The sequence below is a fragment of the Simochromis diagramma genome, unplaced genomic scaffold (genome assembly GCF_900408965.1).
Source record: "Simochromis diagramma unplaced genomic scaffold, fSimDia1.1 OVJJ01000753.1, whole genome shotgun sequence".
NCBI classification, from domain to species: Eukaryota; Metazoa; Chordata; class Actinopteri; order Cichliformes; family Cichlidae; genus Simochromis; species Simochromis diagramma.
In genome coordinates this window covers 4,731,653-4,755,163 of record NW_024387523.1, presented here as the reverse complement: position 1 = coordinate 4,755,163, position 23,511 = coordinate 4,731,653, and the positions used below count along the sequence as shown (strand labels likewise).

General features: G+C 40.6%; 1 protein-coding gene across 1 annotated transcript; it reads right to left on the bottom strand.

Moving 5' to 3' along the window:
* Positions 1 to 17,416: 17,416 nt before the first annotated feature.
* Positions 17,417 to 21,933, bottom strand: LOC120727040. The gene is made up of 2 exons (XM_040021164.1): positions 21,527 to 21,933; positions 17,417 to 19,565 (listed from the first exon to the last, which is right to left on the bottom strand). The coding sequence occupies exon 2, from the start codon at positions 19,559 to 19,561 to the stop codon at positions 17,765 to 17,767; it is 1,797 nt and encodes a 598-aa protein (XP_039877098.1). The 5' UTR covers positions 19,562 to 19,565; positions 21,527 to 21,933; the 3' UTR covers positions 17,417 to 17,764.
* Between the last annotated feature and the right edge of the window lie 1,578 nt (positions 21,934 to 23,511).

Genomic DNA, 23,511 nt, shown 5'->3' with positions numbered 1-23,511 from the left:
GCGTCAACTCAAGCAGATAGCAGCAAATGCCACAAATACCTTCACAGGCCAAATTTACTCAGAGACAGATGGACTTGGGTTCTCATGGTAGCCCTCTCGAGTTAGCATTCATACAACCAGCTCATGCAGCATTTGACAACAGATTTAAGTACTGGATTACACTGTTGTGTGAATAAGTCCACTCAAAATGTGCAAATACAGTTTCAAATGGGTCACAGAAACTTTTAATCTGTGCCACAATTTTTTGGAAGCTACAGTTGGAGCTAGTTTTATATGACCTAATCATGCCAAAATTTACACACAATATCTACTAATATAGTGGCTTTTCTCTCTCTGTTTAAAGCTGTTTATCTTTTTCCCTTCAATTATTCATTCCAAGGACCTTTTTTTTAAATCTAATGTCAGGTTTTCATTTCATATTTCCAACATAAATGAGTATTAGGATAAAAAAAATTATTTTTTTCCTATGGGTATTACAGACTCTTGCCTGAACAGACTGAACAAATTGGTAAAATAATTTGCCTGTCACTGCTATTATATTGTTTCCTCCCACAGTCTTCTGTCAATTCTAATATGGCCAAAGATGTGCACGTGAGTGTGGATTATTGGCTGACTCTGTGTAATATCTGGCAGCCTGTCCAGGGTAAACCCTGCCTTACAGACTACTGCTTAAGAAAATGGATGAATGGATGCTGGGATATCCGTGGTACTAGCAATATGCAGAATTAACCCGTCTCCACACTGCTGGATGTCTCAGATCAACAGAGGGCTAGGCCTCATTGGTCAGGGTGGAATTGAGTCAGCGCAGGTGTCCAAATCCAAAACAGTCAAAACACCTTTATGCTTTAATATTCCCACCAGTATTTTTAGTGTTTCGTTTTGAATTATTTCACATCACTCTCTTCTGTTTCTCTTTTCTTGCATTTACTCCTTGTGTTACAAAAATGTCAGAACATAAAACTTTTTTTTCCAGTCATCCACTGTGGTATGCTGACATTAGGCCACACAATGCGTTTTGTTAACTTTACCTGCCAGGCCTGAGTGGTTTAGAAAGTATTAGACAGTCTGGCTGGACCTCTGATATCGGTATTCAACAAAATCAGGAAAAATCTAAAAACAGTCAAAAAGTAATACACAAGGAGTTGAAACATCAAATCAAACGGACCACTGGAAATTACTGCAATACTTGACTACCAGGAGCACAACCTCTTCAGGTGAAAAGACGTCACGTGAGAGACACAACGTGAATGAATGTAATCATGGTGCAATTTTAGAATGAAAACTACCACTAATTAAATAAAAGAGAAATGCAAATCATCACATTTCGAGGAGACCAATGAAAGCCCCCATGACACTTTTGAGTGTCACTTATGCACAAGGTCTGCCGTCTCACTTCTAGCTGTTGGAAAGACATAGCTTGCTGTAAAGGTTCACTGGGCATGGAGCAGCTTCTGTGATGAACACTCCTGTGGAGAAAAATTTATCCCAATCTGACCATCGTGTGGAAAGGTTGAAAATGCACAAAAAAGCCAAATCACATATTTATGGATTCTCAAACTCACAAAGGCACCGTTGATGTCAGTAAATGAACAGGGTGCCTCATTCCCTGTCTGGAGATTTTCAGATGTGGTTGACAGAGGGGTGACACGCTGGAGATGATGCTCCACAGCAAAGCAGGAAAAGCATCTAAGCAAAAACTGTTTTCTTTTGAATTTACTGTAACAGACTTTTTATTTATTATTTGATGAACTGAAACTGGTTTTGTTTTGTGCATTTACATTCTGATGTTATTTCATATTACAGTAAATGCTGAAGTTCAGTGTTGCCGCTGGGCAAAATAGTCATCCAAAGTGGAAATGGAAGTTGAGCAGGGAGATTTAATTCTGCAGCGTTAGACTGTTTGTTTTATTGCATTTACCTGGATTAAAGACTGAGAATATTGTGCATAATATTGTTTTTATGTCAAAATATTCTTGTAAATGCTGCAGTTTTATGCTGAAGTTCTAAACTTGTTTACTTCAAGGTCATAGTTATTACACATGAACATCAGTAATAAATACTCTAATATGATTCAGAATATAAAGGGCCAGTCTGGTTCCTTAAGAGAATTTCTTTTTATTTATTATATATTTATTTGGGGTTTTTTTTGCCACAAATAACACCTTGTATATTGTACACAGTGGGGAACAAGTCTTGCAGATTAAACATAAACTAACAAGGACAGGGTAGACAACAAAAAAGAACCAGAAGAGGGGGAAAACTTCTAAAAACAGGAAGTAAAACTGACAACAGTGTAAAAAATACAGTTACAACATGTAATTACAAGTATTAGTATATCTCTAATCCCTAAACCTAACCAAAAAATGACAGATTAGCCTGGGTAAAAGACCGAAAGTTGAGGCACACAACGATGTGGGCTGCTGGTAAAGTTTCTGGGCTGCCTTTCCTGATAACAGTCATCCCTCAAGAGCCTCTCCATCTAAAGCAATGCATTATCCATTAGCCAGAAGATAACTCAAAACTATGGTAGCCTGCAAGTTGTATGGCCAGAAAAGATGCTTCTGCTATTCTTTGCAGTTTGAGGGCTAGGGGGGGTTTCCCCCACTCATATCTTTTTCTACGCAGTTTCCTGTTTAGCATCAAATAATTACTCATTTTGCTCACATAAGCTATAAAGTGTAGGTAGCAGCACTTGTGCTTCTGAGAGGATCACTGATACCCTTTCAAACCATGGTCAGCAATTTGGAAAAAAGTAATTTTGTCATCACTTGCTGGAGGTTTATACTCCATCCGACTGCTGGAGTTTCTGACCTCAATTACTGTTTTAAATCTGCATCAAGAAACAACGACAAAAAAAGCGGTCCACTTTTAAAGAGAGAATGTTGCATTTTGCATAGCTTCTTCTAAGACAAAATAAGAATTTGTAAAGTCAGTATGTCATGGAATGTTTTTCTTTCTCTGTGGAGGCCTTAAGAAACTGAGCCTTTATTCATATTTATCACACCTCTCACTCTAGTGATTTAGGATCAACTGCCATGTCCCGTGAGCCTCTTTCAGTCATTACACTCGTAACCACAAAACAGAGACTAAATCACGGTGTCATGCTCTGCAACGATGAGGTTACAGTGACTAGTTAAAGTGTTCACCAAGCCTTGAGGGTCAGAGGAGACTGAACCATATAACAAGCTGTCAGCAGAGGAGGGAGGGTATGTCAACATGTGGTTACACACCTGTAATAACACGCTGTCCACGTTTTATATACACTGTCGCACACCTGTGAGCCACAGTCTGGCTCGGTCAGCTTTTTATTTGCTTGCATAGCCCTGCTTTTTGTAGCTGAGGTAGTCGTCTGTATGTATTTTACCCTGTGGCCGACAGACAGCACATTTATTCTGTCAAAACTGTATTTGATTGAGGGCTAACTCCCTGAACTGAATGAACGGGAATGTAGTGGTGCTTGGAGAATTTTCCATCATTCTACAGACAGGGTATTGTTACATGGTTAAAGCAGAATTTGGAAAAGCCTAAATGGTGGAAAACTGTAATTAACATAAGAAATATAGGCATACTGATCTCCATTTTCTAAACTCTAACTGGGCTCAAAATGATCTGGCAAGATGAGCGTATCGACTGTGCTCCCAGAGAAGAAGAACATTATATCTTGCCGCATAGAGCGCTGTGGGGGATTCTTTATTATTACAAAAAACATAAGTCTGTTTGCATGCATGATTAATGTCCTTTCACTAGTAACAATGACTCACCCAAACCAATGTTTCTGCAGGTAGGAAAATCAGCAAGTGGACCACACAGGCAGAGTATAATTACATGTGTGAAGATGGGAGATCTTAGACTAATACTATTACACTGTGTTATCAAATTGTGGCCAGGATGGTCTGATGATCATTGTGAATTGAGAGTTTGCTAAAGACATCCCTTGAATAGCAATTTTCCAATCACAGCTTAGCAATCCTTATGGCTAACCTCTCAGGTGATGGATTTCTGAAGATACTGAAGCTGTTCACATGAGGATGCAGTAATGATTTATGCAAAAAAAGAAAAAAGATGCAGGCATGGTGTTTATTTTGCCATTTCTGAATGATAACCTTAGAAGCTAACCTCAGGCGGTATGGCATTATACCAAAATACCATGAAAAGTACATTATCCTCATTCTTTTTTCTGGGGTTACTGTAGCTCTGGAGGTAGAGAGGTCAGCTACTAATGGGAAGGTTGGTTGTCTAATCCCCCGACTGCTCCAGTCTGCGTGCCAAAGAATCCTCGGGCAAGATACTGAACCACAAGTTGCTCTCCGATGCATTCGACAGAGTGTGAATGTGTGTGAATGTTAGACAGAAAGCACTTAGGCATAGATTTTAAGGGCTTATATGAATGTGTGTGAATGTGCGAATAAGACATGCTGTATAAAGTACTTTGAATGCTTGACTAGAGTAGAAAACTGCTATATGAGAATCAGTTCATGTACCATTTTAAACTTATACTGAGATGCTGTATTGAAGTGATTTGTTGCTATAAACTGCACAGCACGCACCACCAGCGGGAAGCCTGTTGGTGAAACAGGCAGTTGTTGTGAAGCAGATGAATGTGAGTAATTCAGACAATGTTGCAAGTCTAGTAAAACAGGAAAATGTATCTGACCTGGTCTTATAGTATTTTATATTTGGTTGTGATGATAAAATGAGCTACCAAAATAGTTTATTTGTCATATTACTCATCATCATCTCCACTTAGCCCAATGATGTGTCATCATTTCCTCCAGAAAGAGTATACGGACGGAGGGCACTCACTGTTGTATTTGGTGCCAGAAAAATAATAGCCGGAAACAGCAAAGCTGACTGTGTATATTAGAGCCTTTTGTTAATTTAGTTCTATTAACCTGCTATAACTCATCCTGTGTAGAATAAATGAAAAGCCTGAGGTGCATACATACAGCTCTTAGTGGTGTCTTTGTGTGTTATTGATGACAGGAAAGAGACTGTGAGACACCAAAAAGTTGACTGACCAATTAAAATGAGGAAAACATAAGTAGTAAATGGAAAGACATGTAAAAAAGGCACATTCATGCATTCACACATGCGCTATAGGTGCATGATTAGATATAAGCACATCTAATCTAATGCAGACTTGTTGTGGTGTGCTCGCATCAAATGCAGACTTACACACCTATGGATGCATCATGAGCAATGCGGCATGAGGATTCAGGAGCTTGCTCAAGGACATATAGTAATGGCGTAGCACTCTATTACAATATGTCCTTGAAATATGATGCAAGTCTCCCATTCCACCTCATCCCAAAGGTGATTTACTGGATTGAGATCTGGTGACAGTGAAGGCCATTTGGGTACAGTGAATTCATTGACTGAGATAATCTGAGCTTTGTGACATGATGCACTATCCTGCTGGAAGCAGCCATCGGGTGTCAGTATACTGTGGATACTATGTGAGATGCTCTTCTGCATACCTTGGTTGTGAGAAGTGAGAATTTAAATTATCTTGCACCTCCTATCAACTCAAAGCAGTATGACCATTCTCCTCTGACCTCTGTTATCAGTTGTGCATTTACACCCAGAGAATCGACACTCACTGAATGTTTTCTCTTTTTTGGACCACTGTCTATAATGATATGGTTGTGTCGGAAAATCCAAGCAGATTAAAAGTTTCTAAAATACTCGGACCAGCCCATCTGGCTCCAACAGCCGTTGCAAGTTCAAATTACCTGAAAGCACCATTCTTCATTTTGAACTTCAGCAGGTCATCTTAACCATGTCTACATCCCTAAAGGCACTAAGTTACTGCCATGTGATTAATGGATTAGATATTCGTGTTAACGACTACTTGAACAACTGTGCCTAATAAAATGGCCAGTATGTGATACTACATTTGGTTTTCCTTATGCAGCCAATACAACAACTTGGCTTTGTTTCTAGAACAAGCACCTTTAGCTCAAGTGTGTTGCTGCAAAACTTGTCCAAAGAAAAAATAAAAATTAATCTTGACTGACTTTTCTGATTTTATCATACCTGGGACATCACATTAGTGCTTAGAAATTCACAAATTAAGAAATAAAATTGACTTTCCAAAAAAAGGCTCCTCAAACAAATGCTTTTTTTTCCATATCTCTTCCAGTTCCCATGAAGTACAGTTCAGGCAGGGCAAAATCAAGAAAGATTATGTTTTATACTCCCTGTCATGCTCAGCAAACCATATGTCAAGTTGAATGAACATTATACCCTCAAAAGGCAACAAACAGAACAAGTTAGTAATGTATTTAGATTTTTTCCCCCCCTTTTTGTAAAAAAATCTGACTCGTTCCATTTCCCTCAATAATGAGCTGGAGGAAAATCAATACACCCTCACTTGTTCAGTGTGTGTGTTTGGTCTATAATTAGCTTATAAAACATGGTAACTTCTGCAGTGGTTTTGTGTGGTTCAGAACACACAATCTGCATCTCAGAGGCAATAAAATGCCCATAATAAAGAAATAGTTTAAAGCTGAAACAGATAAATATTTCTGCAGATTGTTCATTATTTTGCCAAGTACTTTATCTCCCTTTTTTGCCCACCAAACAGGCCCTGGTGGTTGTAAGTGGTTATAATTGTACATCTGGTAGCAGTTAGAGCTGCGTACTTGGCACCACCGAGGTTTCTGTCGCTCTAGGAGAGCGGCACGCATTCCAAGAGAAACTCGGGCCAGCCCTTTTCTCTCACTTCATGTCCTGGATAGAAGCTAAAGAGCTGTTTGATTCAAATGACTGTTCATGGGAGGGGAATGTGGAAGCAAGAAGTCATCAGCTTCCCTTCATATCTTTGATTTCTTTTGTGAATCCTCAGGTGATACTGAGTGAACACACAGGATAAAAAATGGAGATAAAGTGGACAAAGATTGAGAACAGGAAGTTCGAATGTAAACATGAGATAGTAAGACAAGGGACGAAGACAACAGTGGAGATAAATGATGGCAATAGAAAAGCATATTCAAGGCCTGGCCCATGCTGTGGAAGAGGTCATGCCTCATACCTTTTTTTTTTTTTTTTTACTTCTTTGCCTGTCCCGTTTGGCTCTTTTGCCATCAGAATTATTGTCTAAAGGCAAAGAAAGATGCCCAACGGATTTACTTTACCAAATTGACCATCCTAGCCGTGCCATAATGGTCCATTTGATTCACCTTTTATTGTTTATTTTATTTTCACTTGCTGAATACGGGACAGACTTGACTGGGGGAAAGAGGGGGAGAAAGAAAGAGGGAAAGAGAAACAGCTGAGAAGAGGGACGGGGGAGAAGGGCAAAAAACAAAAACCAACAGAATGGGCAGAAAAAAAAATGCATATATCGATCACCTGGATCACCTGTTGAGAAAGAAAAAAGAAAACAAGCAGAAGAGAACAAGAGTAATAGAATAAACAACATCACAATGATATATGGGAATATGACAGTAAATACTAAATATTAAACATTATTGTGCAGCACATAAGATCAACAGAACACAGTGTGCTTTGAGGTAGGAGCCAAAAAGGGTGTAGTTTGTGGGTGTGATCACTCGTGTGTACACCTGTGAGCATGGACGCGCTTGTTTTTTTAAAAGGTTGGTTCATGTAATGATCTGCTAGAGGGTGTGGGGGGGCCACTGCCCCGTCCTCCAGGGCATGAAGCAGGTATGGAGGAGATCAAAACTCCAGACATCCAGAGGCCCCCAGAACACAAGAGACCAAGGAAGACCAACAGAGGGGCAGCCGCGCCACTGTCCCAGAAAGAGCTGAGGAAAATCCCAGATGAGGGCTCACTCAGCAGCCGCGGAGCAGAAGCCAGGGGGGGTTGCAGTGACGCGCCCGTGAGCTCTGCCGGCAGCCAGCTGTGCCTGAGTGACCGAGCCCCAGGCCGAGAGGCCGGGGGCACCCCACCTCCGAAGTGGCCCGAGCGAGCCCCAGGCTCCAGGCCCCGACAAGCAGCCACCAAGGAGTGAGCCGGTGTGTACCTGGACGCCCATCCCCAGACACAAAGAACCACCAACGCACCGATGTCTGAGGGAGTCCGCCACTGGCAGGGGAAGTGGTGGTGGGGGGAGATAGGCCTTCAAACCTTGGAGGGCCTGAGATGACCCCAGAGAGGTGGCGCCTGACACCCAACCTGACATATAGACACAGACATACAGGCACACACAGATACAAACATCCATTCCCACCCTCATGCTCTCATATGCACTTACTCCACACTCTTCCAACGTGGAGACAGACATAAAGAAACGCTGTACACACGATCACACTCCCCAAGCGTACTCTAAGCCCCGGGTCTAGGTACCCTTGCCCCTGGAGGGGGCAAGATCCTATATGTATGTGTAATGAGAGTGTGAGTAATGTGAATGTCTAAGTTGTGAGATAAAATTGAGGCACAGGCAGCCAGAAGGGGACGGGGGGTAGCCTCCTCTGCACCCTGGTGACACACCCCTACTCCAAGGCCCTGCATGTGTGGGTGGTTGTGGTGGAGCGGGAAGAGGGAGGCAGCTGGAGATGGAGAGGGAAGGAAGGGAGGGGCAAGTGACATGCCTCATACCTAAAAAAAAACTCTGGGGCTTCCCACCATTTGACCTTAGAACTGAATAAGCGTCTCGGATAAGAGGTGAAATATCTTCAAGAAACTAAAGGAAGTCCAGATACTTTTCCTTCCAAGCTCCTTAAACTGCAATGACCCGGATGACTGAGAACCTCATCCCTGTGTTAAAAACGGGACATCCCATTGGCCGTAAGGACAACAAACCCATGGAACTTACATGACACATTATGAAGACCATGAAGACCTGCACCAGCTCCGGAAAATAGGCTGCCCACTCCAGTTTGCCTACTAGTCCCAACTTGGAGTTGAGAACACCATCCTTTACCTGCTCAACCATATCTACACCCACCTGGACAAGCCATCCAGCACGTTGAGAATCATGTTATTTTTACTTCTTCAGTGCCTTCAACACCGTCAGGCCTTCTCTGGGTGATCCCACCCAACTTGACTACGTGCCCAGTGGTGGACCACAGTATGTTCACCTGCATTGGACAGCATAGTCAACAACAGAGGACCCCACAGAGGTAAATCTTTTCACCATTCATCTTCACCCTATACACCACTGAGTGTAGCTACTGGACAGAGAGCTGACGCCTTGAGAAGTTTTCTGATGAGTCTGCAGTCATGGGATGTATCAGAGAGGATGACAGGGAAGAGTACAGGGCTACAACTTTGTTACATGGTGCAAGCAAAACCATCCTCAACTTAACGTGGCAAAAACTAAGGAACTGGTTGTGGACATGAGGAGGAATAGAAGACTGAAAGCCTCTGCTTCCATCTATGGGTGTCTTTGTGGGGACAGTAGACAATTACAATACCTCAGTGTTTACAATGGCAATGAACTGGACTTCATTTAAATCACAGAAGCCTTCTACAAGAAGGGTCATCTCTACTATCACCATTGCTATTTTCTGAGATGACTGACGTCCTTTAACATCTACAGGACGATGCTCAGGATGTTATATCAGTCAGTTGTGGTCAGTGCTATCAGTGCTATCTATGCTGTGGTGTGCTTGGAAGGAACCTGAGAGTAGTGGACACCAACAGACTCAGTAAATTGGTCTGCAGTATCGGTAACATTGTGGGTTTGGAACTTGACTTTGTGACAATGTCCAAGTTGCAGTCAGTATTGGACCATTCCTCCTTATGACACCTGGGTTATTTTCTATATTAACATCATAATTACATTGTACATTGTATTGTTCAACTCTGAAATATTTAATTTGACATTACACTTGGAGTGCCTGATATTCCTTCTGAAAAAAGGAATGGCAATGTCTCCTAATGGTAGGAAGGGGCTGTGTTTTTCTATATGCAGCTGACTCTGACTTTAACAGGCTTTGTTTGTGCTCTTCTTCCACCAGTTTTAACAACCTTGTCTGATAAGAGCAGTTAGCTATTGCATCCAAACAAAATGCCTTTCCAAAGATGAAATAGATAGACCTCATACGCAGTGCAAATGGCATCATCCCCAATAGTGTCATTACTATTTGGGTTATTTTGTGCCATTTCTCATCGCAGATGAGTCCCCTGGCTTTTAGCTAAAGCCAATGTTTGCTGGAATAAAACAAGTCTGTGTGCAATGCCAGCCATGAGGCACAACACCATGTAAACATAAATCACACACCAGTACATAGCAACAAACCAATTACAGACAATAAGAACAACACTTTTAAGAATCCAGATGTTGCTTGATTCAAGTGTTTGAATCAAAACAATATATAATATACCTACAGCCGACCTAATCACTATCATGTGTAATAAAAATAAATATTCAGGGATCACTTCATAGCTCTGGGTTACCTAATAATAAGCTTATCCCTTGTGGTGGAAGTTACAGTTTAATCGTGTACTGTAGTCTAAGGAGTTTGGAAAGAAAAGCGTCTGGATGTCTTTAAGTTGCTCGAAGATGTTTCACCTCTCATCCGAGAAGCTTCTTCAGTTCTGAGGTCAAATGGTGAAGAGTCCCAGATTTTATGCCCTATGGGAGTGTCCCCAAGAGGGTCATGGACCCCCATTGATCCTCTACCTAATCACATGAGCCAAGGTGTGAAAACGGGTTTTAAGTCACAATCAGCCAAGGTTTCAGGTGAATCGGCTGTGAAACCTAGCCCCACCCTATCATGTGATTTCCTGAGGTCAGAAGGCCCAGGATGTGCTGTATTTCCATTTTTAGTGGCCATTTTACAAGGCTTAAGCTTGTGATCTTCCTCTAATTCTACATTAAGATGTAACAATTTAATTGTATATGGTACTTAGATAAAGGTTGTAACTGAACTGCAACACTAAATTTCCAATTACAACGTGATATGTTAGCATTTTAATATGGAGAGAAGAACTGGGAAGAATTGAACAAAATAACATTTGTACATGTTTTCTAGAAAACAGTAGAAATGTACATTTTTTTTCACAAATGATCGATGTGTGTTCATTGTATATTATAGTATATTATATTGTATATTATTCTCAAACACAATTACCTTAGGTTTCTTTTAGCTGGACAGAACTGGCACAGATGCAAAGTGACTATCATTACAGGGCATATTATATGCTTGCTTTGAGCTGTCAGTGAACAGACTCCACTCGTCTGCCTCGTACTGAAAACCCACTGCACCCAAAAGACCTTCAGCATCAGCTCAACAGACAAAGTCACCATCCATTTGAAAGAAAGGAATAACATCCTTCACATTACGCCTGTAAAAAGAAAACATGGTTCCTGGAGCCAGCAGGTTTTTCCCACTGAGCCTAGACCCAATCAATTCAGTTGCTTCCTTTGACAAATCAACATCTTGTGCCAAGTCATTTAAGTCTGGCTGAGTGAATAACTGGGGGACAGATAAGCTAATAGAAGCTGGATCTCCACAGTTCCCATCTCTAGAATGTAGTGCAACTCTTCTCTCTTATCGAATAAGCCAGTAAAAATGGGTAGTGTGTCTTTCATCCGAATGTCCATCATTGCTGATGTAAGGTTAGGCTAACTGACTGGCTAACTGATTTAGTTTGACAACTGTATCCAGAAATATTCACTAAACAGAAGTATCTGTCATCAAAGTGATTCTGTGGTTCCCTCTACACCACTGGATCACCAAAACCTAAGGTCTTTCTCTTTCCTCTAGTCTTTGCTCAGAGAGGTTTTCAAAACATACTGGGATAACTGAATGACATGCCCATAGCTTGTCCTGGTCTCCCAATTTCATACCAAAATAAGCAAAGTATACAGTTTTCACAAGATCTGTTCTGGGAAATCAACAATCAGCTGGTGTTGGTGGATATGACCAGGGTGAGGCGGTGATAGGAAGAAGGTGGATGGCATGAACGCCAATCTGAAAGTCAGAATGGCAGAGGAGCACTTAAAGCACACAGAACAGAGGCTGATTGGCTCGCAGATATGATGTAAGGAAATCATTGGACTACAGTAATGATGTCAGAGCTGAGTTTGACAGCATGAGGAAGCAGAAGTGCTGTAAAGAATAGACTATAGATCTTCCTTAGTGAACTTAGATGTAAGCATCATTTTCTGCAGACTAACAATTTCACTTTTGATTCAGTGATATAGTTTATCCGTTTACCTAAAGTGCCCATCCCACGGTGTATTCAAAAGGTCTGCAAAGATTTCAAGCCCAAATCCATCCCACAGTCAGTCTCTCAAATAAAAACCTTTTTCCTGAGCTGCCTGAGATGCTGCACTGGAGTCCAGTGTTTTCCTCAGTGACCTGTCTCCGTCACTATGTAACACATTTTCATGATGGTTGCTGGTTTTACCACAGACACTTCAAATATGGCCACAATAACAAGGATTTTGAATAGTAGTTTATGCTGTACCTAGCTTTTGCTGAGCAGGTAGTGTACTGTGGGTGCTTTGGCTTTTTTGCTGAAAAAAAGCTTTCTGCTGTGACCAAAAACAGCATGCAGCGTGAAGCTAAATGGTAAAGTTGCATAACAACAGGTAAACAATGAGCTATAAACCATTAGGAAGCTTTTTAAAGCTTAGAGCTGGAGATTGAGCTGATAATTATTTGTAGCTCCATCTTCAGATGTTACACAAGTGTGCAGGTTATCATTAGGTTTTTAAAATGTGTTTCTATATGTAATTTGCAGCTTATGCAGGCCTCTAATTTCAGAGACCAGCATGACCTACCGTCAAGTGAAGTGGGTGATAGCCAGGAAAAAAAAATGCTAGGATCACCCAATCATAATTCAGCTGTGTTGAAATGTAATTATAAAAGCATTATGAGGTGCTGAGAGCAGCAAGAACAAGGCATTCGAGGGAGAACAGCCTAGTCTCTCCGTGCCACCAGGTTCCTTTACATATCTGCAAAGCAAGCAGCTTAGCACTCCCACCACCCCTCTGGCTCCTTACTGTGGTAATGGGTAGGAGTCTCCTTGGCAGAGCCCATCTGTTGTTTTTGTTTTTCAGATGGAGAGGTTAGAGGGGAGTGGGTTGATGAGTGGGTTGGTGTTGGCCAGGGTGAGGAATGAGAAAATGATGGGTGCCTCTAACCGCAAACTGTTGCTGGCTTGTTATTACAGTAGGTTGGACGTTAGCAATGGTTGCATACCCTAACAGTCTGACACAATGGTCATCTCTAAATAAAGGTTTAGCCTTCTGACGCAGTTGCTCGGCCACTTTAGACTCAGTGACAAGGATAAAGGGGAGGAAGAAATGTAGCCTGACTGTGTTTAAGATTTCCACTGAAACAAACGTCGAGACTGTCCAAAAAAGTTTGGGATGTTGTATGAAATGCAAATGCACAATAAACACAATGTCTTGCAATTCAGTTAAACACAAATTTATTCAAAACACAGTACCAATGAAACAATTAGGCACTCTGGTTACATGATTGCACATAAAAAAGAACATTTTGGAGAGTCTTTAGGTAGAAAAGTGGAGAAGGCATCTCAAAAAGTTTAATGATTTAAGAATAATGTTTCTCTGCATTAAATTGCAGAGAATCTGTATCTATGTGCTGGTACATGGTACAGGTACATGGCTGAAAACCAAAACTGAACATCTGTTTTCTTTGGGCTCCTTGGGGAAATTAATTACCCACCTTTGATTCAGAACCATCTCAGCAAACATCGTTCTTCACTGTGTCCACAAATGCTTGATATTAGTGCATAATTCAAAAGTCTGTATATATAAATTGTCTGGATCTACTTAAGTGGGGCGTGTGCTCACAGGTAGGCACTGTGCAACTCCACTGGCGTACACTAGAGTCCACTACTGGCTACTAAACAGGGCGGGGCAAACATTATGGAGGCTGAAACATCAACTAGCACAACTGGTTTTGCAGTGGGTCAGTAACATTGTGTTCCTCATTGCACAAAGGAGCAGATACAGATCCCGCTGCCTGGTCAGTGCCCTTCTACATCCCTGTCCAGTTCTTCTTGTGTAATCACCCATCTTCTGGTATCTTCTCTATAATCTTGAGTCTGTGTTAAGAGAACCAGCAAACCTTATTTTGTCTGCATGCATGGATGTGGCATCCGAAAGCAGTGGACTTAAACAAACACACTGAGCCTGGGCACATGTTTCTCCCTGCTTCCAGTGCAGTGTTTACTTTAAAATCTTATAGGCAATCTCTTTCCAGAAAAAGGTCTGCCTTTTACTCTGAGGACTCCACATGCAGTTTTCATTGTGCCTTTTCATTTTGTATTTCGAGATACTGACTTTTTATGTATGACTACAGAGATACTAAGATAGTGAACAGGCTACAGCAGCAGAGACGGGGAGTTACAACTGAAAGACTCCTTGATGAAATCCCATACTGTACCTTTCCCCTCAGGGTTTTAAATTTGGTTCCTTGAGCTAGTGATACTCCAACAAAACTATAACCTTCTCCTTCTGGACAAACTTGCTTTTGTTTGCAATGTAAGCACACCACTGGTTCCTCGCTTGCTCTCTTTGTCTCACACACAGTCCCTATTAAAGCCAGCCATTGTTCCAGGCTAAGATAATAGTATCAGTCCTTGATGAGAGAGTTATACTTGGATTGGCACCAGCTGTTAAAGCAGTCATACTTTATCAAACAGATTAGATTACAAAATTACACACAATCTCGTCTGGCTTTAATTATCAGACCACACTTCATAAGTTACCCCGCACAGTGCTTTACAACCCAGAACTGCAAACAAATTGCGCGGTGCAGTTCATCATGTCCACAGTTAAATTAAGAGAGACATGTTAATCTGTTGTCATATTGTCCAGAGATTTGGTGGCTAATGTACTGTGGAGGGTTTAATGGGGGAATTCAGACAGCTTAATCGGTATGCCCCCTCCCCAATCACAAATTCCCAAGAAAAGCAGAATGCTTTTCATTGTTGTTTCCAGGCCACCTTCTCCAACTGCTGCTGAGAGCTTGTGTTTCTTCACTAGTGGACCGTGCCAGTTAAGCTGAGCTGAAATTCAACAATTTCCTCTTGTTTGCATAGTGATATAACTACATCAGTGTGTGTTTAAACGCGTGTTTATCTACAGTGGTTAAAGCCTTGTCGCAGGACTATTGTGTTATGATCTAGCCAGATGGCAGATTCATGGCGCTACACACCAAAAACACTGAAGAGGGATAAATGATGTTTCTATGTCAGAGAGGCAGCAACGGAGTCATTTAATTATAGGGCATTGTAGATGTCACACGAAGCTGAAAACAGGTAAAGTGATATATATGAAAGGTGTATAGGTTATATATTAGAGAGAAAGAGGTGACCTAAAGTGGCTATTAAAGGTAATTAAGTGGGCATTTGGATCCCATTATACATTCGTTTTATTCATGTTTCTTTCATCAGATTAATCATCTCTCTTTTCATTTCAAAATATAATAAGGAACAAGGGGTCAGGCCCAACCCTTATTTCTTTATATTTTGCTTACAAAGAGCTAGATATTCTTGGGCATTAGCTGCCTTTTGCTCACACGAGTGAATTTAAATCGGATGTTTACGTCCTTTTAACTTGGACTCTGGGTCAAAAACACAATTTGTTCCAGTTTCTTTATTTAAAAGATGAAAAATGTCAAAGGTAACTCAGTTTGAAGGCACCAAATAAAATTTTTTATACCAACAAGGTAATTCCCAAAAAGCCATTAGCCAAAAACCTTACACACTCCTTGTCATGACATGCTATACGTCTTTAAAATAATTTGGAGAAACTGGAGAAGTGGAAGAAGAAGAAGAAGAACAGGCCTTATAAAGCTATCAATCCAGATTTCAAACAGTTCAAAACTGTTGTCAGTGTAGTGACAAGATTAGGGGGAAAGCTCCAGCAGTGTGTCTGCAGCCATCTGTAAAACACAGTGGAAGCTCTATCATGGTTTGTGGCTGAATTTTAGGCAGTGGTGTTGGAGATCTTGTTAAAATTGATGGAAATATGAATGCAGAAAAGCAGCGTGAGATTTTGATTCATCTGGAAATCATCTGATTGAGAACAGCTTCTTTTTTTAGTATGACAATGATCCCAAATACAGTGCCAATGGACTAAGAGCAGACCTGGACAGAAAAACACACAATAGAACAGTATTTGGTATTCATGGGCCTCCTCAGAGCTCAGACCTCAACAGTATTGAAGCAGTGTGGGATCATCTCGACAGAGAACAGAGCAAAACGCAGACATTTAAAGAAAAGCTTTGAATGTCCTTCAAGATGCCTGGAGAACGACTCCTGAACAATATTTAATAATTCAAAAATTTTTTTTAAAAATTGGATGGCTAAAGTCTTTTGTACAGTACTATAGTAAAACAATATTCTGTGTACAGAGTTACAACATTTTACTGTTTTGAATTATGTGTCATATTTGAATTTTACCTCCAGGCAGAAAGTTAGAATGTAACAGTAGCGCTTCGTGAGCCGACAACACAAAAAGCCTTTGACACTGATCATGTTGGCCTGTAACAAATGATGAAACACAGATAAAACCATGACCAAAAAGAAAAAAATTACCATATTAGTAATTGCATGCACTCAGCTTGAATGACTAAATCACTAAAAGGGCAACTTTAAAAACCAACCAACGCACCATCTGGCATAAACAGCACACATCTTGAACACGGCCCTGTTCTTCTGTAACCTGATATAAACAGTCTCTCTAATTATTACAGCCTACAAGATCCACCGTGAAGAACAGACAACAGGCAGCAAGAAGAAATGTATGAAGTTCAAGGAAGAGGCAGCGGTACAATTACTGAGTGTGCCAGTGGAGAGCATTGCCTCAGATCTGCTGCCACTGAAGCAGAGACACCTCTAGAGACGAGCCGGCTCATTTCTATAAAGATTAATAATGCTAGTGTTTATAAGGCCCAGATCAGCCCTCGGAGTCCCAAGGCCCCCCCCGGTGCAAAACCGCTGGCACAAGACAGCGGAGGTGGTGACAGAGATGAGGGAAAGACCCATGTAGGGTGTGGGAGTAATGGAGTGAGGAAACAGTAAGTGCCTCATAGCATAGATACATCAGAGCTTATTTTATGATGCGTTTAATTTAAAAACCAATGCAAAACTTAATTTTATTTCATTGTATAACGTTCGGTTTAAGGTGCTAAACCTTTTAAACTCACAAATTTAACACTCTATTAAATGTAAGACCAACGGCCACTTGGCTTAGGGCAAAGAGTGGAAACCTCAAAGTAAGAAAACATAACTACCAACATCTCTACAGCGTATTACTTCTACGCTCATTCCACTGGAAAAAAAAAAGATGTTAAAATAATTGCTGGTAACCTGGCAACTTCACTATAAAGATTAGATCTAACTTGTTAAAATTATTGTGGCGTATTTCTGAAGAACATTTGTGCAGAAACACTTTTTAATGTGTGTGAAGGTGAAGTTGTTTGACATGCGGGTATAAACGCAAAAGAGACAAAAGTGTTATCTTCAATAAATACAGTGGTTTTATTTACATCGTTTAGTTGCTGTAAGAAATATATGACCTTGTTGTTGTGTTAATATTTTAAGTTGTGATTAAAAGGTTGATACATACTGTGATTATGTAATACAAAAAAACTTGAATTCACTGTAGATGATTAAAACACATGAAGGCATCTGATTCAGTGTCTCCTTATGAAGGTGTTTTCTCTAAAAGCCTTGGATTGAATAAAGAAACATGAGCATGGTGCAGTTTACTTAGTTTTGCGGAGTAGTTCGAATCCTTTACACTGAAAGGAAATGTACATCTAGTCTAATAGTTGTATTTTATTACACTGTAAGGCATTTTTCTTACTGGTGAGACTCTGATTGAAATGAAGCCTTTTTCTCTTCGTCACTCTCCAGTGGAGCATAGTCGAAGTCGCTTGGCTCTAAAAGATTGAGATTTGCCTGCACTGCGACAAGTTTCTGCACCCTCTCCGCTGAGACAAAGCCTTTCATCTTCATACTATGGAGGTGCTGCCACAGGCGCTCGCACGCACCTGTTGTCGGTGGGATCTGGAGTATAGCGAAGGCTACGGCAGAGAGCGGCTCAGAAGAGCACAGGCCTTTCCACCATGTGGATGCGGACACGTGCTGACACGAGCTCCATATTCCAGCCCCCTTCCACAGTCCCTGCTTGGCCGAGAACCTGGCAAAGCTGCCGAGCACTTTACCCTCGTCGAGATTCAAATGGTGCGACAGGTTGGATATCGCATAGTAAGCGCTGTTTATCTGCTCCCCGGTGAGCGTCTGCTGTCCGACGTGCTTTGGATCGAGCATGTACGCTGCTGCGTGGATAGGTTTCACGCAGAACTCCTGACACCTGTCTAATGATGCCATGACAGCTTTCTGCTCGCCGCTGTGCAGCACAGATGCTGACAGAGAAGTCCCGATGACGTATCTTAGCTGACTGAACATGTCGACAACACCAGAGAGCGCGGCATCTTCTCTTTTCAAGAAATCAATATAATTCCCAATCAAGTACAGTAAGTTCCGACTGCTGCTCAGCCCTTTCCAAAACTCGGCATCCTGCAAAGTAGCCCTGACAGTCACTTCAATATCCAGTGTGGGAGAGACTGCCATCTCTCGTAGAGAGTTCTGACCCTCGAGGAGGCTGCTGAACATGTTAACCACACTAGTCCAGTTTGTGCCAGAGGGCAGTTCCAGTGCTGTCCCTTTAGAAGTGTGGTCTCTTATTTTTGTAGTCTGCGAGCACCTAAAAGTGTCACTTAACATTTGCCGCTCTTGAACACACCACACCACCTGCTCAGCTCTCCTGCACAGTGACTTCATAGACGGCTGCGCCACTATGTCGTCAAAGAGACGCTCGACACCGGACGCTGTGCAGCCAATAGCTGATATGTGCGGGAAAGCTTCCTCCACTTGAGCCCACGCTGCCATCATTTCCGGGGCATCGTCAGTGACGACAGCGAAAACCTTTTGTGAGCCGACTTCATTTATGACGCCTTTAAGTTCGTCAGCAATAAATGCGCTTGTGTGTGCCTGCTCCTTTGTCATTGTGCATTTGTAAAACAGCGGTACGGGAGTAGCAACAGCATAGATAATAGTCCCAGTTTCTTTCACGTTAGACCAGCCACTGCTGATGATGGCGACGCAGTCTGCTTTCCCTATGCTCTCATGAACCTGGCTTTGTACTCTGTCAAACTCACAGTCCAACAGATGTGAGGAAAGAGCCTCTCTAGGGGGCGGACAATAAGCCGGCCGAAGAACACTGAAAAATCGTTTCCAGTAAATATTGTCTGTGAGAGTGAGGGGTGAAGATGTGGCGTACACAGCTCTCGCCAGGCACTCGTCGGCATACGCCTGGCTGTGCTGATCCACAGAATCAATGAGAAACTGTCCCCCAGGAGTGGCAGATGGCAAGAACGATAAGGAGGGAACAGGGATGGAGGCAGAGGAGCTCCCATCTGGGCCGGGCGACTGCTGCGAAACCACAGAGTACTCCTTGCATTTGTCTAAATGCATCTGCATCTTAGTCGCGTTCTTTGTGTATGTCTTTGAGCAGTAGTTGCACATGAAGGTCTCTCTTCCATCTTTGATGGCTGGGGTAAAATGCTTCCACACACCAGACTGCAAGCGTGGCATCGTTCTGTATTAGCACAATAAAGAAAATCATTAATCACAAATCTCGCTGCTGTACAGGCACGCCTAATCACAATGACTGTGCCCCGAAATAATTTCCTCCTTAAGCACATACCTCAGTGTGGATAAGAAAAACCTTTTAATATAATACAGCGCAGATTGATAGGTCCAGACTCCTCGGACATGAAGATAAATTAAGCACCATCCTCACAGAATATAATAATCTCCATGATTAAACAGCTTTAATTTTAGTCACAGACGTTGTTTCTGTTAAATTTGAGCAAAACATTTACCTCTGTTTATAATGCATGATTAAACAGACCCATTAGGAAATAAATTAAATTAAAGCAAACACGGAAACATATATTTTACAATATATTTGCTAGTCATAAAAGCCAAAGGTCAAAGTCAAACGTCAGTGAGTCTAAGTATTTTCTGTTGGACTATTAGGCTGAAAATACTTTTAATTGGCCACTTCATTAGGTACACCTCTTCCACTGCTTGTTACCAGAGATATCTAATGAGCCAAACACAAGGCAGCAACTCAATTACATAAACATGAGACCTGCTGCCAGCATTCTGATGCTCAAACTGAGGAAGACGGGTCATTTAATCGACTTTGAATGCCGCATAGTACCACATGAGCTGGCCTGACTATTTCCAAAACTAATGATGGACTGGGGCTTTCCCACACAGCTCTATGGTTTACAGAAAATGGACCAAAAAACTGAAAATATCAAGTGAGTGGCAGTTCTGTGGGTGAAAAGACTACTGTGATTGTGACTCAAAGTGACTTCTACTTTGAGCTGATGGGAAGGCAACAGTAACTCAGGTGTACACTCGTTACAACCATGGTATGCAGAAGAGCATATGTGAACAGACAACACCTCAAAACAAGAAGGGCATAAAGAGCGCAACTCCTTTCAGTTGAAAACAGGAAACTGATGGTACAGTTCACAAGAGATCACCAACATCGAACAATAGAAGACTGAAAAAAAAAAAGTTTCCTGGTCTGACGAGTCTTTATTTTTGCCGTGACATTCAGATGGTGGAGTCAGAATTCTGTGTAAACAACATGAAAGCATGAATCCAGCTTACCTTCTCTCAAAAGTTCAGGCTGCTGGTGATGGTGTAGGGGATATTGTCTTGGCACAAATTGCACCCCTTAGTACCAGCAGACCATGATTTAAACAGCACAGCCTACCCCAGTATTGTAGCTAACCATTTCAATCTCTTTACGATCACAGTGTACTCATCTTCTGATAACTGGTTCCAACAAGATAACGTGCCAAGTCAAAAAGAACAAATTACCTCAAACTAGTTTCATGGACAAAACAATGAGTTCACTGATCTCAATCTAGTGACTTTGGGATGTGGTGAAACAGGAAATTTGCAACATAGAGTTCCAGCCGACACTTCTGCAGCAACTGCGATGCTATCACATCAAAGTAAGTACCAAAGTATCTGAGGAATGTTTCCAGCACCTTGAATCTGTGCCACAACGAATTAAAGCAGTTCTAAAGGAAAAAATGGGTCCAACGTGATACTTAAAGTGTACTTAACAAAGTGAAGTGCAGTGAAGTGTAGAATGATAGCTTTGGTGTTCAAACTTGTCATTACGTTGGTTGCTTTCTGTTTGGGTTTTGAGAATTCCAAAGGATGGAGTCCCAAAGGTTTTAGATTTATTTTTAGCTTTTTCAAACACTAAGGCATAACCTATCTTCTGATTCGTAACTAAATAAAATAAAATATTACACATGGAAAAAACTTCTCAGTTATGGGACTCTTGCACATCTCAACCTGCAGGTTAACAATCTTTCCTCTTACTGTCCAGTTCTTGCAATAGTACATTTTTTTTATTTCTACAGTAAGCACTTTCACTTCCCTGGAATGAAATCAAAATATAACACAAGTTAATGTTAAAAAACAAACCAGAATATCAAAGAAACAGTAGCTTATTTTACCCACCTCTATGAACACACACTACTCCACTTTTACTGGAAGGTGCTTCAGTTTCATCGGATGCCCAGACTTGATGGAAAATGTTCCTCCAACTTAAGTTCCTGGAGGATTTAAGTTAGCCGTTTCGGCTAACTCTGTAGCCTGCCAGTGATGTTAGCAAAGTGGTCTAAATAAACGAAATAACAGCACATTGTTCAGACGGTAAACTTTGACAAGATAACAGACCGTCTGCATACTGAAAGTACTTCACGTTACAGACTGACTGACGATAAAAGACCAGGAAATGTAACATAATTTGTCAACAAACGCGTTTCTTAACGCTTTTGTTATGATAGTGAAGCTGCTTCCTGAATCCCCAATGCAGCAAGTAAGGGAGCTCAAATGGCTCAAAAAGTTGGATTTGACTCACAGGGAAAGTTGACGAGAAACAAACTGTTTGAACTCAATACTGTTAAATGCAAAATACAGCAATAAAATTGTTCAGCATAACATGAAACAACATGAATAAAAATATCAACAGACCTGCTAGTTTGCAGAAAAGAAAAATGCACAGTTGCTCCTGTAGTGTTACCTTACAAATACATTTACTCTCACAGCGAGGTTAAGCGTTATAATTAACCGTTTTATTCTCATTTGACCAGCTCTGGTCTTTGCGTGCATTGAATATAACCTCTTTCTCTACTATCTTTGCTTCTGCCACACCTTTTTGATTCAAGGTTAATAAGATGATAAAGGTCTTAAATGGATTAAGTGGGAAACGCCTGCCACTCTCATTATGTTTCTGATATGAAAGGAAACGCTGACTTGTCATTTGAATGTCTTTATCCTTAACAAGGTTTCCCACATCATGACATGTTGGGAAGAACAGGTGTAACTGATAAGATAAATTATGCCCAGGTTTTCTTTACTTTGGCATGGTAGCAGGTTTAACTTCTTAAAAGTGTCTACTCAGACAAAGTATTTTGTAGACATCAGCTATGACAATTTTTTTACAACTTGATGTAAAAAACAAAACAAAACAACGTTTTTTTGATTATAAACATGATGTAAAAATTAATGAACAGCTATGCTTACACATTGCTTCCAAACGCACGTATGTTATGTTTGAACTGATGGCTGTGGATTGCTTCTGTATTGCTTCTTTGATGATGGATGGGGTTAAAGAGAAATTCATATTAGCAGCTACAGGTTGACATCATCAAATATTTTTAAAATTTAGTTAAAGAGCATAGGTATTTATTTGTTTTGCACAACAACAACTAAATATTTGCTAATGCATTTTACTTTATAAAACACCCACTTTACATCTTAGGTGGGCCAAATCAGTGAAACTCCAAACTCTTTCAGTGTAATTACACATTTAAACAATAAAATATCTTAGCAGAAGACAAGCAAGAGCAATTTTAACAGTCTGTCACAGGATTTCTATATGATAAAGAAAAGACATGCGGTAAATGAAAGATATGTGTCAGCATGACTTTTGGGGGTTAAACTGTAAAAAGAAAATGTGTAAAATTAAAGAAATCTATCATTCTATTATTTTATTATATATATATATATACACTCTAAAAACTATTGTTTAAGCTCAACAAAAAAAATTAACGCAACAGTTTCCATTACTCTTTTTGAGTTATGATAACTTATGTTGAAATTAGATTGAACCAACAAACTATATTGAGTTACGGGAATTAAATTATCCTCCATAATCAAAGGTAATTTTAATTACCATTTACGTAATATTTGGTAGCTTAAAAACATATTTTTAAGTTGTTTACTCATAAAAATTATGTTTTTCCACATTATTTGAAATGATTTTTAAGTGTTATGTAATTAATTACAGCAATTACAAAAACAATTTTTTAAAGTTCATTATTTAAAATATTAAGTTGCTGATTTTCATCATTATTATCATCATTTTAGCTTTCTCTTATTTATTTATTTTTATTGTAATAGCTTTTAAGAAAGGAATTCATTCAACTTTTTTTTTTTAT